This window comes from Podarcis raffonei, chromosome 2, assembly GCF_027172205.1.
Source record: "Podarcis raffonei isolate rPodRaf1 chromosome 2, rPodRaf1.pri, whole genome shotgun sequence".
Classification (NCBI taxonomy): domain Eukaryota; kingdom Metazoa; phylum Chordata; class Lepidosauria; order Squamata; family Lacertidae; genus Podarcis; species Podarcis raffonei.
In genome coordinates this window covers 31946550-31963698 of record NC_070603.1, presented here as the reverse complement: position 1 = coordinate 31963698, position 17149 = coordinate 31946550, and the positions used below count along the sequence as shown (strand labels likewise).

At 45.4% G+C, this 17149-nt stretch overlaps 2 protein-coding genes across 3 annotated transcripts; both read left to right on the top strand.

The window, feature by feature from the left end:
* Positions 1 to 1048: 1048 nt before the first annotated feature.
* On the top strand, positions 1049 to 8667 carry AFMID (arylformamidase). 2 transcript variants are annotated; one of them, XM_053375603.1, is made up of 11 exons: positions 1049 to 1436; positions 3634 to 3724; positions 4283 to 4387; positions 4555 to 4603; positions 4719 to 4804; positions 4890 to 4962; positions 5153 to 5250; positions 5395 to 5473; positions 6136 to 6268; positions 6772 to 6876; positions 7808 to 8667. In XM_053375603.1, exons 1-11 carry the CDS (start codon positions 1407 to 1409, stop codon positions 7835 to 7837), a joined length of 879 nt encoding a protein of 292 aa, XP_053231578.1. In that variant the 5' UTR covers positions 1049 to 1406; the 3' UTR covers positions 7838 to 8667. The 2 variants fall into 2 exon arrangements, with proteins under 2 accessions (XP_053231578.1, XP_053231579.1); XM_053375604.1 differs by having other exon boundaries at positions 1050 to 1436; positions 3558 to 3724.
* A 2023-nt stretch (positions 8668 to 10690) lies between these two features.
* On the top strand, positions 10691 to 15796 carry BIRC5 (baculoviral IAP repeat containing 5). The gene is made up of 4 exons (XM_053375605.1): positions 10691 to 10850; positions 12169 to 12278; positions 14355 to 14472; positions 14976 to 15796. The coding sequence occupies exons 1-4, from the start codon at positions 10722 to 10724 to the stop codon at positions 15057 to 15059; spliced, it is 441 nt and encodes a 146-aa protein (XP_053231580.1). The 5' UTR covers positions 10691 to 10721; the 3' UTR covers positions 15060 to 15796.
* The last annotated feature ends 1353 nt before the right edge of the window (positions 15797 to 17149 follow it).

The window sequence follows — 17149 nt, the reverse complement described above, 5'->3', positions numbered from 1 at the left end:
AGTGTTATGTACTGAGTTGAATAGGATCCAAAAGGCAGCAGTCTGATTGGTCCTAGAACAATAGGGTCCAGAATGCAGCAGTTTGATTGGTCCATAGGAACCACCCAATCCAGCTCCAGGTGGAAGTGAATTCGCAACCAGATTGGCCTACAGGTGAATCCCGGAATTAGCCAATCACGTGGGGCCCATTGTGTAAATAATGTATATAAAGCAGACATTCTGGAGGAACTTCCATTCCTCCTCACCACTATGAGCTGAATAAAGAGCATGAAATCCACTCTCGACTCCGAGACCGTTTTGTTGCAGGCCCCACCTTGTATACTTAATGTCTAGGAGTGGTCAGAGTGATGCAGCAGCACTGTAGATCAGCCCTCTTGACACAGGCTGGGTAGGGTGGCAGTGAAGTTGGGGCTACCTGGACCCACCAGGCACTTCCGCTGGTATGTCTGCACAAACCTGATCACCACCACAACCCCCATTTGCAGGAGCAAAATTCACTCCATTTTCAAAGGAGCCACATTATGCAAATATGTGTGAGGAAGTACTTTCTCAGACTCACTGCATTTTTACAACAGCGGGAGAAAAGTGCATTTGAATCCGAGGAGAAGGGAGGGATTGCAAAGTTGTTTCGCAGCACACCGTCGTCATAACTAAAAAGAGGCAATGAGAAACTATGGAAACCGGAGCTATTCAGGAGTTATGTTCCTTTCTAAGTGGGTTATGCTGCTTAAGGCATATCTGAGGTCGCTTTGATCTTACATACTTTGGCAGCCAGGACACAGATCCAAAAATAGTATCCTCAAACTGAGCTGAGAGTCTGCATCAATGGTTGTTGTTTTTTAAGTGCATTGGAAAATACAAGAATTGCTACATTGGGTAAATCTTTTTCTGAGTATAATAATAATAATAAATTATTATATCCCACCCACCTGGCTGGGTTTCCCCAGTGTGAGCAAGATTTAAAGATCACTTCTCAAAAAGAGTTTGTTTGTTTGTTTGTTTGTTTTTGGCCGGGATGGGGGGAATTACCTGGCTACAAAAATAGCTTCCCCTGAATTTGTGCACAGATTTGAGCTTGTGTCTTGTAACTGGACGATATCAGTTGCCTTGGGATAGCTGTTCTGGAGTCAGTGCTGAGAGCGAATATGACTGCCCTCCACCTAAATCCCAGCACGGATTTGTTTATTTGCAGAGAGCATAGTTCCCTATGTCAGGGTTTTCTGACCCCCCACCCCGCCCCAGCTCATGGAGCAACCAGTGGCCAAGGAGGAACACCTGATCTGTTCTACACTTTGTACCCAGAGGCTGAAATTGGTCACATGGCTGGCTCTTCTAACTAGTTGCTCTGCAGCACAGAAAACTTGGATGTAAGAAGATACAGCATAGGCCACATCTGAGCCGGTGACATGGGAAAGTGGCAGGAAATGACCAAGGAGGTAAAGGAGGGGGGGAGGGAATGGTATTACCTCTGTGTGAGAGAGATTTTGAAATATCTTGTTTTGTGTGAGTTTGGTGGTTACAGCCTGGAAAGGATTTGAGATGTCCTCTAGAGAAAAAGAACTTCTAGAACAGGCATAGGCAAACTCGGCCCTCCAGATATTTTGGGACTACAACTCCCATCATCCCTGACCACTGGTCCTATTAGCTAGGGATGATGGGAGTTGTAGTCCCAAAACATCTGGAGGGCCGAGTTTGCCTACGCCTGTTCTAGAAACTGTGTTACACTGATGCTGACAAAGTCTCCTTTAAGATGAAGGTGGCAAACCCCTGGCCCCCCAGATGTGGATGGACACTCATCATCTCTGACTGTTGGCTATGCTGGCCGGAGCTGATGAGAGTCAAACAACACCCAGAATACTAATCATTAGTCACCCTTGCATAGAGGACTAGCAGATATATTGCTTTTGTACATCAGATATGTGGAAATGGAAATGATATACACAAGGGAAAATGTGGGAGGAAGAACTGTTGGGCAACGTTCGAAAGATAAACATACATTATCCTGAAAGCAGAGATATGTCTAAATCGAGCAGCTGCATTTCTCAGGGTGGTCTCAGCAATACCCAAATCTTTGCAGGGTTGTGTTCCATATGCACAACATCAATGGGAACTTTTACCCCTAAGGTTTCTTCCTAGCTGTGCAGGGTGGGGTTGGTTCATTTGGTAAGTTCTCCCCTGTCCCCATGCACTGCCTTCCTGACAGGGATCCCTGCTCCATGAGAGCCAGTGTGGTGTAGTGGTTAAGAGCGGTAGTATCGTAATCTGGTGAACTGGGTTCGGTTCTCCGCTCCTCCACATGCAGCTGCTGGGTGACCTTGGGCCAGTCACACTTCTCTGAAGTCTCTCAGTCCCACTCACCTCACAGAGTGTTTGTTGTGGGGGAGGAAGAGAAAGGAGACTGTTAGCTGCTTTGAGACTTCTTTGTGTAGTGATAAAGCAGGATATCAAATCCAAACTCTTCTTCCTTTTTTTAAAAAATATATTTTTTTATTGGAAATTTTATTTACAACATAACACAACCCCCCCAACACAGAAATCCACCCCCTTCAGACACAAACATAACAAACAACAAGCATAATTTACAACAATACAAACAACCAAATAAAAGACTTCCTTTATCCTGTTTCTGGCATCCTTATTTACTTCTTATAAGCTGTTTCCTTTATGAATAATCATTAAGATTTTCCTAATTATAACTTGAATATCCACAAAGTCTCCTGCAGACATTGATGAAAACAAGTCCAGGTATGAATTTTAGGGCACTGTTTTGTGAAGTATTCTCTGCATTTCCCCCATACTTTTTGAAATTCTTGTCTAGTTTGATCTCTAATTGCCTCTGTTAATCTAGCCAGTTCAATATACTCTAACAGTTTGTCTTGCCATTCCATTTTTGTTGGCCCAATCCCCCTCCCCCAGTTTTTAGCAATTAGGATCCTTGCTGCTCCTGTGGCATAGAGGAATATTTTCCGACCTTCTCTTGCTATACCTGCGTCCGTTATCCCTAGTAGAAAAGCTTCTGTATTTTTTATAAAGTTATACTTAAACATTTTTTTAAGCTTGTCATATACTATGTTCCAGAAACTTTTGATTTTTTCACAGGTCCACCAAACATGTATAAGTGTCCTCTCTGTTTTACCACACCTCCAACACAGATTCATTTTTATCTTATACATTTTAGCTATTTTGGTAGGTGTTAAGTACCATCTATAAAACATCTTGATTAGATTTTCCCTCATTACTTCACAGGCTGTAAATTTCCAGTTCTTTCTCCATAATTCTTCCCATGCTGTTAAGTTTATGGTTTTCCCAATATCTAAAGCCCACTTGATCATTACCTCCTTGACCTGTTCGTCTTTGACCTCCCACTCCAATAATGTATCATACATTTTTGATATTACCTTAGTTTTGTTTTGTAATAACACTTTTTCTAATAATGAAGGTTCGTTGAGAAACCTTCTTCCATGCCGTGCCTGTTATTAAGTAAGAAATGCATAGCTGCATGCTACTTACTTAGCCATGCTTCGTTTGGCACCGTCTCTGCCTGTGTTTCTACTCAGCGCCCTAGTCACCTTACTCTGAGTGAAAAGAGGGCCACTGTGGCTGTGCAAGGTGCCTTGCTTCCTCTCTTTGCAGGAGCTGGAGAAGCAGTACTCCCCTAGCAGGTGGTCTCCACGGCTGGATGCGGATGCTGTGATTGAGGCTCACGTACAGGCAATGAGCGAAGGTAAAGGGTCCCTGGGCAGTCCACTACCCAGCAATAAGTGGGATGGGAGTGGGCAGATCACCAAGGGGCCACTAACTTCTGACAGATCTTCCAGTGCTTGCTGGTTGTTGGCATTCTTACAAAGAGCCCTAGAGTTGGTGGACCTGGTTCTGATCCAGCAAGAAGGGCATATTTATCCTTAAGCAAGACTGCATACCCAGGGTCACTGAACATGGATCAGTTACACTTTAGCAGTTAAGCAACCCTGAGGATGCACTCTGGCCGCAGAAGTTCTAGTGGGCCAGCTCACCTCCAGTGCAAGAGAGGGCAAAATCTCACAGGAGGTTCTGAAGAGGGATTGGAAAGAAGGCTCTCCTTTGGAACTTGCAAGGAACGTTTCTTCCCCTTGGGACTGTATAGCAGTGGCAAAGCCTACCTCAGTTTCCCAGAAGGTTAGTAAGATAGCATGCAGTTTTGAACGAGGACAGGCACTGACAATCTGAAAACTCCTCTGGAGTGTGGGAGCGCAGCCCAGATGTGGCCAGGTAAGCTGCGAACTCCCATCTCTCTGCTCTGCAGGTACCCGCCATGCCCAGATTGGCACCCAGACTCTGCTGAATGTGCCCTACGGGTTGGGCGACGGAGAGAAGCTTGATGTATATCTTCCTAAGGAACACACTGAAAGTAAGAGTACAGGAGCAGCATGGGAATGATCGGGAAACGGGGGTGTTGGTGAAGTGCTGGTTGTGGCAAAGAGCCAACGTCAGAAAGCGAGGGGTGGTACCTTAGTGGGAGTTTGTGCTAAGTGACGGTCTTTGCTGCCTGATTCTTTCTCCCGTTTCCCTTTTCAGCCTTCCCTCTGGTCCTCTATATCCATGGCGGCTACTGGCAATTCCTCAGGTGAGTTGTGCTGGAGGTTGCCTAGGCCCTGGTCCTTTGACTGCAGGACCCCAATGGGATGATGTCCCACCTAGCGGAACCATCTGGGACTGCTGTTCTCTTTCTCCTCCTCTAGCAAAGATGCTTCAGGCTTTGCTGCGGGGCCCCTAGCGACCCACGGCGTCGCCTTGGCTGCAGTTGGCTACGATGTGGCTCCCAAAGGTACGCAACTGTGGTGGAAACCGTTTTCCTGTTCTGCTCTCCTTGGCACCTCATGTCTAACTTGGATATTGTGGTTTGTTCTCAGGCCAGCTGGAGGTGATGGTCAGGCAGGTCCGACGCAGCGTGGCCTTCGCAGTTCAGCAGTACACAGGGATCAGGTAGGAGGCGCAGACAGGGTGAAATTACAGAGCACCTTGGGAAAAAGAGACCAAGGGGCCTGTCATACCCTGCTGAAGCCCTACAGGGTTGATGGAGGCCCTGGATAGCTTTCCTCTGGCAATTCTACTCTGTCCGAAACCTTCAGATCCTCTCACCTGCTCATTTCAACCGCGTCTCATTTGCCTTTAGCGGTGTTTATCTGCTTGGACACTCAGCAGGGGCCCACCTGGCAGCCATGGTGCTCTCTACAGATTGGGCAGAATTTGGTGTTGTGCCAAATATCAAAGGTACTGTCTGGGAGACACTGATCCCATTCCCGCCCCCAGCTCTTTTTACATCTTAGCATTCCCTCTTTCCCTTGCCTGAACTTCATGACCCAACTTGCACCAAGCTGGAGCCTCAGTAAGACATGGACTCTTTTTCCTTCCCAGGAGCCTTTTTGGTGAGTGGCCTCTATGACTTGGAACCCATCACACACACCTATGTCAATGATGTTTTGCACATGAGCCGGTGAGAGATGCATCTTTGAAAAGGAATTCTCAACCCATGTAGGGCAGAAAAACTGCAGTGAGTCCCTTGGGAGCCCCCTACTCACCAACATGTGGCCTATTATTGTTAACAGCCCACGGCAGACCAGTGGGCAGGTTAGCAGCATCTGTGTTGCTCAGCACAATGCAGTTCATGAAGGATCATGTGAAACAGTTTAGTAAGGTAAAGGTACCCCTGACCGTTAGGTCCAGTCGCGGACGACTCTGGGGTTGCGCGCTCATCTCGCTCTATAGGCTGAGGGAGCCGGTGTTTGTCCGCAGACAGTTTTTCTGGGTCATGTGGCCAGCATGACCAAGCCGCTTCTGGTGAACCAGAGCAGTGCATGGAAACGCCGTTTACCTGCCCACCGGAGTGGTACCTATTTATCTACTTGCACTTCATGCTTTCGAACTGCTAGGTTGGCAGGAGCAGGGACAGAGCAACGGGAGCTCACCCCGTCGCAGGGATTCGAACCGCCGACCTTCTGATCGGCAAGCCCTAGGGTCAGTGGTTTAACCCACAGTGCCACCCGCGTGCTTTCAAAATTGTGGTCTGCCTAGAAATGGCTGCCTTCTTGGCTTATCAGCAAGCCAGCCCACTCTGCCTCTCTTTCATCTCTGTATGGTCTGTGTGTCTTTCCTCAGGGAGGTGGCCTTACAGAATAGCCCTTTGAGGTGTGTGCCTAAGTTTGAGGGCAGGAGAAGCTGCCAGGTACTCATCACTGTGGCACAACATGATTCTCCCGAGTTCCACAGACAGTCCCAGGAGTACTTTGAGGTGTGTTGGCTGATGTTCGCCATGTTAAGTTTCTCTTTAATATTTGGTGGTATATAAGTGTTTTTAAAATAAACAAATAATAAAGATGCATCCATGGAATCAAATGATGTGCATCCACACTCCTACCCATGTATTTAAAGAGCCACAAATGCATGTGTAAAAGGTGAACACTACCTAAGACAGGTGAGGGGAATCTTTGGTCCTCCAGATGTTGCTGCAACTCCCATTCATCCCTGGTCTTTCGTCATGGCTGGTGGAAGCTGTAGTTCAGCAACATCTGGAAGGCCAGGGGTTCCCAATACCTGGCCTAAAACATTTACTTAATATTTGCTTCATACTTCTGGTCTCCCATCTCCCATTGCTCTTCATTATGAATCAATGAGATCACCAACTCCATTCCTCCCAAGTCTCTGCCATCTATCAGAGTAATGCATTAGGGTAAAGGCACTTGCAAGTACTGTGGTAAGGATAGTTTTGTTAAAATCCCTATTGCTTGCCCATAGGCTTTGCGTGCAGCTGGCTGGAGTGCCTCTTTCCTGGACATTGGAGACACAGATCATTTTGATGTTATTGAGAAGCTCTCCCAGGAAGACTATTTTCTCACACAGGTAAAGGTAAAGGGATCCCTGACTATTAGGTCCAGTCGCAGACAACTCTGGGGTTGCGGCACTCATCTCGCTTTACTGGCTGAGGGAGCTGGCGTATAGCTTCCGGGTCATGTGGCCAGCATGACTAGGCTACTTCTGGCAAACCAGAGCAGCGCACGGAAATGCCATTTACCTTCCCGCCGGAGTGGTACCTATTTATCTACTTGCACTTTGACGTGCTTTCGAACTGCTAGGTTGGCAGGAGCAGGGACCGAGCAACGGGCGCTGGTACACGGGTGCAAATGAGCTGCAATAAAATGATGGTGGCTGTCAGTATATTTGTCACTTGCCATGTGTTAGCAGTAATGCTTCAGGGAGAGCATGACATGCGCTGCATCTCCAGAATACCGCATCAAGGAGGACTCCTAATTGTAGCTAAAAGCAAACAGGACTTCTGCATATATCCTTATAATTGAATGTATAAGCTTTGCCATTGTCGTGTAATGTCCAAATCTAGCATGAAGTCAAAAATGGAATGGGCGATAAGGCCTCCTTCACGCAAATATCCAACAGCATGGGAGTCCCTTCCTTGTAGTGTGATCTCACATTACTATGGAGCTTAGTGTGAAAATATTCCAACAATGTGGCTGAGGCTGATCACATGGGTCTTCAACATTAGTTGTTGCGCTGATCAGGTGGGGGAAATCCATGAATTTAGACACACCCATGAGTCTGGAATATTCACACACTTACCCCAGCAATGTGGAATATACATGTGTCTCTGAAACACAAAGGAGCTATGTAAATACTATGGAATTTGGAAAGTGTGTGGGAGGTAGTTCCTGCTCAGGCCAACTTTATAATCACAACACACTCCCGATGATGAGTGAGAAGCTTCAGTGTTGAACCAATTTGTTATGCAAGGGAAACATATTCTTTCTTGATGTTCCAGGTGATTTTGAAAATGATTTCAAGAGGCTGATAGGTTGACACAAGATGGAACTCTCCGCCTGGAGTCCCCATATACAGCCATGAGTGGCCATCGCTGACCTTGCAAACCCACCCACCCCAATCCTCCACTCTCTATGCTGTGCTGTTTTATTTCACCCTGGGAATGGACTTCCTGCAATTGCAATTTTATCCAGTTAAGAAAGAACTTCAGAAGACACAAATCTATTGAAACGGAACTTTGAAACATATTATTCCTTGTTGCTTTGGAGGCAATTGACTCTTCAAGAGAGCACACAGTTCCTTTCGCATGGACTGCCTGACACAGAGACAGTTCCTGTCCACTCCTGCGATAAACTCTGTTCCTCCCAGCATGCTGAGAACATTAAAATAACATCAACGCATAAATTACATCTACATTGTGGCAGTTTATCACCTTCCCCTAGGAGATAGTCTGAATCAGTGAGCACAGGCAAGGCATAATTGCTGCATAAATCACCATGTCTCTCAGGGCCTGAGCTGAAGATGGGCATCTTTCACTAACAGCAGTAACTAAACTTTTATTCAACCTTCTAAATCCATATGAAACTGCCTTATACAGTCAGAACAGTGGCACTCTGTGCTTGTGCTATGGAGGCCCATGTCTCTACTCCCATGGGCTCAATGCAGTCTTTGAATCAGGGATCATGCAAGCAGGAAGCTGCAGATTTAGAGCATAGCCAGACTGGAACAGTTCTAAAAGAAAATTGTGGAAATCATGGCAACAACGGCTATAACAACTGTGCTGCGACAGCCGGTTAGTTATGCTCTTGCCTTGGAATGGGCCAAAGTTAAGAAATACATCTCAAGACCTTGTGCAAGTAACGTCAGTTGTAATGATTATTGTGCCACGAATTGGGGGATGTCAACAGTTGGAGATCAGAGGAGTGTTTAATTACTTTCTCTGCCCCTTTTGCATTCAGGTGTTGAGTGCTGCACAGAGTTATGATAACTAAATCCTAAGAAGAGGCCAAGGGCCAGTCTAGCCCAGCATGCTGGTTCACACACTCACTAGCCAGGTGCCTGTAGGAGCAAGTGAGACCCAAACATGAGCACTCTTCCTCCTTGCAGTTCAAAATGCTTTCCTTTCAGCCTGGGCATGCTCCAAGACTTCTGGATTCCAGGCACTGAACCAAGTCTGACCTAATGAAGTATTTAGCCCAGCTTCTTATAATGGCTTTATGCTAACAGAAGCACTTCTGCAAGGCATTTTCATCAATTCCCCCCCCCCCCATCAACTGCACCCCTCTGTGCCATATATGCTGTATTGTTCCAGAGAGTCCACCAGCAGTATAGGTACTGGGTGCAAGGAGGATCAGATGCTACCCTGCTTGTGAAAGCACTTCCACTAGTTGCTACCAGCTGGTGCAAAGCCACCATTGGATACAACACTTAGCTTTTTATTTTTAGAGAGTGTTCTTATACTCTGCAAAAAATCTCCCCCAGATCAGCCCCATTTAGCAATACAGAGTAGCAGAACATAATGTTTAATTTGGCGGAATTAAACTCTGGTTTGTCTCTGGTTTGCATATGTCAGTACGCCTCACTTCAAAGCACATCTGAAAACCGGAAGTTCTGCGTGGGAGGGTAGATGCAAGTTAAAGCTGATTTTCACAATTCCGATAGCCGGAGCAGGGTACGGGGAGAATCTGAAATTCCAGTCCTGTATACACTTACCTAGGAATAAACCCCATTTAATTTAATGTGGCATACAACTACACTGTTAAACTGCACACCGTTCTATACATATTTGAGGGGGAGCTCTGTTGAAATCAGGCTTGTGCTGCACATCACCTTCGTTTGTTCATTTCTTTTAAATGGCTGACCTTTATTCCGAGACATTGAAACACGATTAAGCATGTGTTTGTTTAATATATTTATATCTTGCTTTTCCTTATAGTAGTGGAAGGTGGTTCATAACAAACTACAGTATACTATCAAAAGCTACTGTAATCCAAGTGGAGCAGCAAGCCAAGAGATAATAAAACCAAGAAAGAGAGCAACTAAGCCAAGTGCCTGTAATAAAAAAAGCACTGCAGCCATAAACTACATGCTCACCAGAGATCAATCTTCGTGGAATATAATGGGGCTTAAACATGCAGATCAGTCCCTTTAATTTTCTGGCGAAGTTCGCCTCTCTTCCTCTAGCAAAACATGTAATATGAATAGAAAGTGAAACGTTGGTTTGCATTCTAGTGGTGGTGGGGCAATCCCTGATGTTAACAAAATACCTTCTCTTTGCAACTGCTGTATATCAAAAAAACAAACTAACCCTAAATGCTCAATTTCAGCTCCTCGGCGGACTTCTTACACCCAGCAACAGCAGCCCAACTATCTTTTTCTCTTTCAAACACCCAGCCTCGTTCTGTTCCAACAGCCACTGAACAAAATTTTGGGGATTTTTTTTTTGGGGGGGGTGCATTACGACGAGAAAAAGCCCACCAACCTGTCTGTTTACTCAGGAGCAAGTCCCAAGTGTGTCCTCCTTAATAGGAAGTTAGGATCGCGGCCTATTTTAGTGAAACGATTTTACACGTGTCTTTAGCTTCTTTCTCCATCACGTGGGAAGCGAGGTTTCTAAATCCATATTATTATTATTATTTTGTTTTGTTTCTTCAGCCTCTAACTTTCGGAAATACAGCCTTATTTGCCTGTTCCAGCAAGAACAACGGAGACCTCATAGAGGCATTTTAAAGAGTTCGTCCTGTCCTGTGTTTCTGGTCTTTAAAACGTGTGCAGTTTTGCCTCTTATCTCCTCTAACTGCATTTTATAAAGAGGGAGGACTACAACTCCCGGCATGCTCAGCGAATAGCAGCCGATTTCCCGTCATCCTTTGCTCGGCCGTTGTTCTGACCGCGGTGTTTTGAACGTGGCAGGAATGGAGGTGGAAGCTGCTTCTGCGGGTCCGCAAGTTCGGCCGGGATTCGAGGAGTTTCTGAAGGAGCACCGAGTCGCCACTTTCGACCAGTGGCCCTTTGCCTCCGACTGCTCATGCACTCCAGACCGGGTGAGGGAACCCATTTCTCCCAGCCAGCTTGCCTCCTAAGTACTTTGCCTCCTCATCTACTTCCTGCACTCCGTGCATAATTTTACACACCTTTATCATGTCTCCTTTTGGTTGCCTTTTCTCTACTAAACTAAAAATCCCCCAAAGTGACCTTCCCTATCAAGGAGGTTGCTCCACCCTCGTGATCATTTTGGTTTCCCTTTTCTGGACCGTTTCCAGCTGTTCAATATCCTTTTTGAGGCAAGACCATCAGAACTGTAAACAGTATTCCAAGTGTGGTTGCACCTTCAATTTGGAAAACAGTATTTTGATATTGACAGCTTTATTTTTAATTCAATTTGATTTATTTTCCTAATGATCCCTAGCTTGGCATTTGTCTTTCCACAGCTATCACACACTGGGTCAACACCATCAGATTATCCTCTATAGCCCAAGGTCTTGTTCCTGGTCAGCCACTACCACTCTGGACCCCGTGAAATACATATAATTTTTGCCCCTAATGTGCAGCTCTTTACACTTGCTTAAACTGAATTTGCGTTTCCCACTTTGCTGCTTATTCATCCAGTTTGGGGAGACCCTTTTGAAGTACAGTGGTACCTCGGGTTTCAAACACCTCGGGTTATAAACACTTTGGGTTACAGACTCCGCTAACCCGTAAGTAGTACCTTGGGTTAAGAACTCTACCCCAGGGTGAGAACAGAAATCACACAGCGGCAGCAGGAAGCCCCATTAGCTAAAGTGGTAAAGGTAAAGGTACCCCTGCCTGTACGGGCCAGTCTTGACAGACTCTAGGGTTGTGCGCTCATCTAACTCTACAGGCCGGGAGGCAGCGCTGTCCGCAGACACTTCCAGGTCACGTGGCCAGCGTGACAAGCTGCATCTGGTGACGCCGTTTACCTTCCCGCTAGTAAGCAGTCCCTATTTATCTACTTGCATCCGGAGGTGCTTTTGAACTGCTAGGTTGGCAGGCGCTGGGACCGAGCAATGGGAGCACACCCCGCCACGGGGATTCGAACCGCCGACCTGACGATCGGCAAGTCCTAGGCGCTGAGGTTTTACCCACAGCGCCACCCACGTCCCAGCTAAAGTGGTACCTCGGGTTAAAAACGGTTTCAGGTTAAGAACGGACCTCCAGAACGAATTTAAGTATGTAACCAGAGGTACCACTGGACTTCACAATCCCTTTTAGTTTTAACTACCCTGAGCAATTTAGTATCAGCAGCAAACCTGCCTACCTCACTGCTCACCCTAACTCTTTGGGTGTGTGATTGTTGAATGTACACTTGTTGAACAACTTTCCTCCCCTCTCTCTTCCCAGATGGCAGAAGCTGGATTTGTTCACTGTCCTAGTGACAATGCACCTGACGTGGCCCAGTGCTTCATATGTTTTAAGGAGCTGGAGGGATGGGAGCCGGATGATGACCCTATGTAAGTATTTTGTTGTTGGATCTGCTGACTTGCAGTGCCTCCAAATAAGTGCTCGGCATAGACATATCTGCCTTTTTATTAAGACAGAACATGATGTTTCACAGATACTACAGGGATGAAGGAAGTAAATCTGCAAGCTTAAAATAGGGTACAAGTAATTTTGATGGTTTGTCCACATCTTCCATCTTTCCCTTTGCCAAAAGCCCAATATGGCTACTTAAGACCCAGTGAGACCACTTGTCATAGGCAGGTTACATTTATCTAGTTTATTTGATCTTTGAACATCTGGCTACATTTAAGCAGGTGGTTAGATTATGCAGTATGGTGTGGACTGCATTTGCAAAGAGTGAATATTAATTCTGCTCCATGTTCCTGATGCCACACTGCACAACACTAATCAGACCAAATTCCCCTGGCTGCTCTGCAAGCCAGTAATGCTAATAAGGGCTCTCTATTGACTAGCCTCAAAGGCAGGTGGTGCCTGAAAACTGCCTGCATAGCTGAGTCTGGTGATGCACCCCACTCCAATCTTTGAGCAGTGAGACACTCCAAGGGTTCCAGTGCTTACCCAGGTTTCCTTGGAATGAGATCAGTGGAGTCATGGTTTTATTTACACATTTATTTAAAAACCTACGCATAGGGTGGAGGGTCTCAAAGCAACAGATCTTGCTTCCCCATTCTGTTACCAGGAAACCCCAACTTCCAGTACAGCACAAAGCTAAATGTGTCTCTCATCGGCTTTGCAGCGTCTCCCAGTTCTTTTGCTGGCTCACATAGCAGTTCTCTCCAGTGCAGCCCCACCTTCCTGGCCATGTAAGTCGTTTCTCACTTAGACGCCACTATTAAAACCCAGCTCCTTCCTCTGAAGTGCATATCAAGGCACTAAAAATAGCTATCTGAGCTTCATCTACAAATGAATTTGCTTGATCACTTTCCCAACCTCCCCCAAAATTTATAAGATTACCTACCTCCAAATAGAAAATGTCTGCAACTAAATATTAGGGATGCTTGACACTTTCAATGTTTCTGCCTTTGTTTACAAGTAAAAGAAGCATGCTAGATTAGATTACTCTCTAGGGCATGAGGAAATTTTCCTACACAATTTGCCCTAATTTGCACAGAAAAATTTAACAATTCAAAAATTTGGTGGAAAGCCTAGGGAGCAAGGAGGGATGTCATCTATTCTACTTTAATTCAGGAGACCAGATATGTTATTTCAGGAGTTATTACAAGACCAGCTGGTGCTGTGCAATCCATTGCTGAATGTAAAGCTGGCACATGACATCAGGTGGTCTTAAACTTGATTGCATTGAGCAGCATAAACATTTAACGTCTTCAAGAGAAATGCAATTTCAGTAGCTGCAGTCCCAATGTTGCATGAGCAGCAAAGAAGGCATGAAGAAAAAAAGTAATCAAAAACAGCCCCATTATTTCCCCTGCATTGGAAAATCACAGAAGAGGTGGAGCCATGGCCCTCCTCTATTATTAACATGAAACTGTTTTGGGTGGTGGTTCAGAAGCTTCAGCTGGTGCCCTCTGTTCTGGCCTGCCTTCTGTACTTAGTGGGTTATTAATGAGCATCCTACTTCAGTGTTTCAGTATTTGCATTGGCCCCCTTTTGTTTTCCCAGCTCAATTCAAGGTACTAATTAAAGCAGGGGTCAGCAAACTTTTTCAGCAGGGGGCCGGTCCACTGTCCCTCAGACCTTGTGGGGGGCCGGACTATATTTTGAAAAAAATAATAATGAATGAATTCCTATGCCCCACAAATAACCCAGAGATGCATTTTAAATAAAAGCACATTCTACTCATGTAAAAACACACTGATTCCCGGACCGTCCGTGGGCCAGATTTAGAAGACGATTGGGCTGGATCCAGCCCCCGGGCCTTAGTTTGCCTACCCATGAGTTAAAGCCTCTAAATGCGTGTAAATATTGGGCTTACATATGCTACCTTTATCCCTGTAAGATTTGTGAAAAGTTTTAAATCTCTTAGTAGCTCTTCACTCTGAACCCTAGAGAGGTCTGCCTTATCCTTTAAGAACCATTGTGCTAATATAGTTTGTCCTTCTTTCTAGGGAAGAGCACCGGAAACACTCTCCCAACTGTGCATTTCTGGCTCTCCAGAAAGATATTAAGGACTTGACACTGCAAGAGTTTATGAGACTTTGCAAAGAGAGAATGAAGGCCTTGGTCGTAAGTATGGTTTGCAGGGAGCTGTGAATGTACTCAAGCTTTTCCTGCTCTCCTGTTCTCCCTACAACAGTGTTTGCCAAAATTGTGTCTCTAGCAGTTTTTGGACTACAACTTCCACCATCCCTAGCTATCAGGACCAGGGGTCGGGGAATATGGGGACTGTAGTCCAAAAACAGCTGGGAACTCAAGTTTGGGAAACCTTGCCCTACAGTTTCAAAATGGTCATTTAGAACCCCACCCTCCTCTACACCAGATCATACACAGTCTCTTGCCCATAGAACCGCCTTGATTTGAAGATAGTGTTCTTCACTGGTTTGGCTGCAACTGTGAGATCAGTTTGGCTTTCCCTGCTGTTGTATGGTTTTCCTGCTTGCTCCTCAAAGTGAATAGCCACTGCCCACCCCTACCTGCAGCAAAGCCCTCCTCTTGTATTCCACTTTACAGCTCAAACACTTTCCTTTTCATTAGTTACTAACAGGACTTCCTTTCTGTTTTTCTCCTAGAGAAAGGAAATTAACCAGAAAATTAACGACTTGGAAAAACGTGCTGAGAAGACACGTAATGCAATTGAATTGTTGCGTATGTAACGTTCCCAGTGTACTATCTCCATTGAATACAATGAGGCTTAAACATGCCAATCAGTCCCTTTAATTTTCTGGCGAAGTAAACATTCGCCTCTCTTCCTCTAGCAAAACATGTAATATGAATAGAAAGTGAAACGTTGGTTTGCAGTCTGCCGGTGGAGGGGAGGGGAGGCGTTCCCTGATGTTTACAAAATACCTTCTCTTTGCAACTGCTGTATATGAACAAAACAAACTGACCCCAAATGCTCGATTTCAGCTCCTCGGCGGACTTGTTACACCCAGCAGCAGCAGCCCAACTATCTTTTTCTCTTCAAACACCCACCCTTGTTCTGTTCCAACAGCCACTGAACAAAATTGGGGGGGGGGTTGGGGGGTGCATTACAACGAGAAAAAGCCCACCAACCTCTGTGTTTACTCATAAGCAAGTCCCAAGTGTGTCTTCCCAAAAATATGGTTAGGATCACGGTACTATGCTGTGGTAGCTCCTGAGGCAGGGCTGTTTGGAACTTGGACAAGACCCAAAGGCCTCTCGACTGCGTTCCTGCATTCACACCTGTGGCTCTGGTCAAGTTGCACTTAAGGGCTGAATGAAGATATCTGCAGCTCTCCACTGATTTCTGTGGGTTATCCTGCACATTAGGACAATAATGCCAAAAATATAGATTCACTAAGGTAGTCTAATTTAACTGGAATGTCATAGTAATGTTAATGTCATATTAAAAAGCTCAGTGAAAACATCATTACTGTGAATTATTAGGATGAGGCGGGGGCAGGGAGTACCAAATATATGGTATGCAAATCTGGTAGTTTTAACTCAAAATGGTCATGACAGGGAAGGTGCCTAAAAAGGATGTGCAGTACAGTCCTACTGGTGTTTTTTTATTCATTTGCACTTATTCCCCCATAGGCACAAGAATGAACTACACAAAAAATGCTGTGATTATAATCTTATGTTACATATATAAAATTACAAAATCCATAACAATTTTAATACAGAAAAATAAAGTCTGTGTTTTCAAGAAACAAAGTGTGATGTGCACTTCTCCTTTGCCATGCACACCTTGTTCTGTTTTTACTTGTAACATGATTTTTATGCACAAACATAACTGAAAAAAGAGAACGATTTGCACTTAAATTGGAATCTTCATACTAATGGATCCAATACATTTGCAGATGTTTTCATTGGGGCCACCAGGACTAATGATTTTCTTTTATCTTCATTTTTAAAAAACTTACAGTGCTATCATTGCATATTACATGTATTGCATACATATGAATTTGTCCAGCAGTCGCTATCTATAGTCCTTCAAAAGTCTCCTGAAATCGAAAATATATATATATATATATATTTTAAAAGTAAATAGTTTTGAGGTGTTTTGGTTCGCATCTTACCTTCTTCCTCTGATGCCCTTGCATCTCTGCCTCCCAAAGACTCGCACAGCTGTTTGTTGCAGCAGCCCTGGCTACAAGCTCCCCAAGCGAATGGTGCCTCGGGAGCTGGCCATGGGGTGCTTCCCAGGCCCCTGTGGGGCAGTGTGAGGGGGTACCTCTCTTTGGGACAGGGGGTGCAGCTCAGAGACCAGAGGCAGCAGCTGCGGCTGCCCAGAGGACTCCCAAGGAGAAGAGAGAAGGCTGAGGGAACACCATAAGGAGGGTGTTCAAAAAGGGGTGAGGGGCTGCTGGCTCTGCAGGCAAGGGGTGATAGAACTGGGCTCCTGATATAACAGGCAAGGGGTGATATAACAGGTGCCGCAGAAAGAATGCAGTTGGTCAAGGGAGCTGTGGACCCAAAAAGGTTGAAAACCTGTGGGCTAAGGAGTAAACCCTACACAAATTTGGAGTGTCTTCCCTAGGACGGTTGTATGGTGCCTTGCATGTCTCCTTCTAGCAACACTGGCAGGCAAGCTGGTGCCAAATGTATTGTTCTGTTTTCCTTTGGACTACATTAGAGAGGGTGGGGAGGTTTTGTTGTCTGGACAGCCCAGGACCTCCATACACACTGCCCAGGCTTGTGACTCCATTGTCTCTAGAGAGAGATGGATGCCAACAACACCTTAACTGACAGTTCAACAATTAACAATTTAAAATAAAAA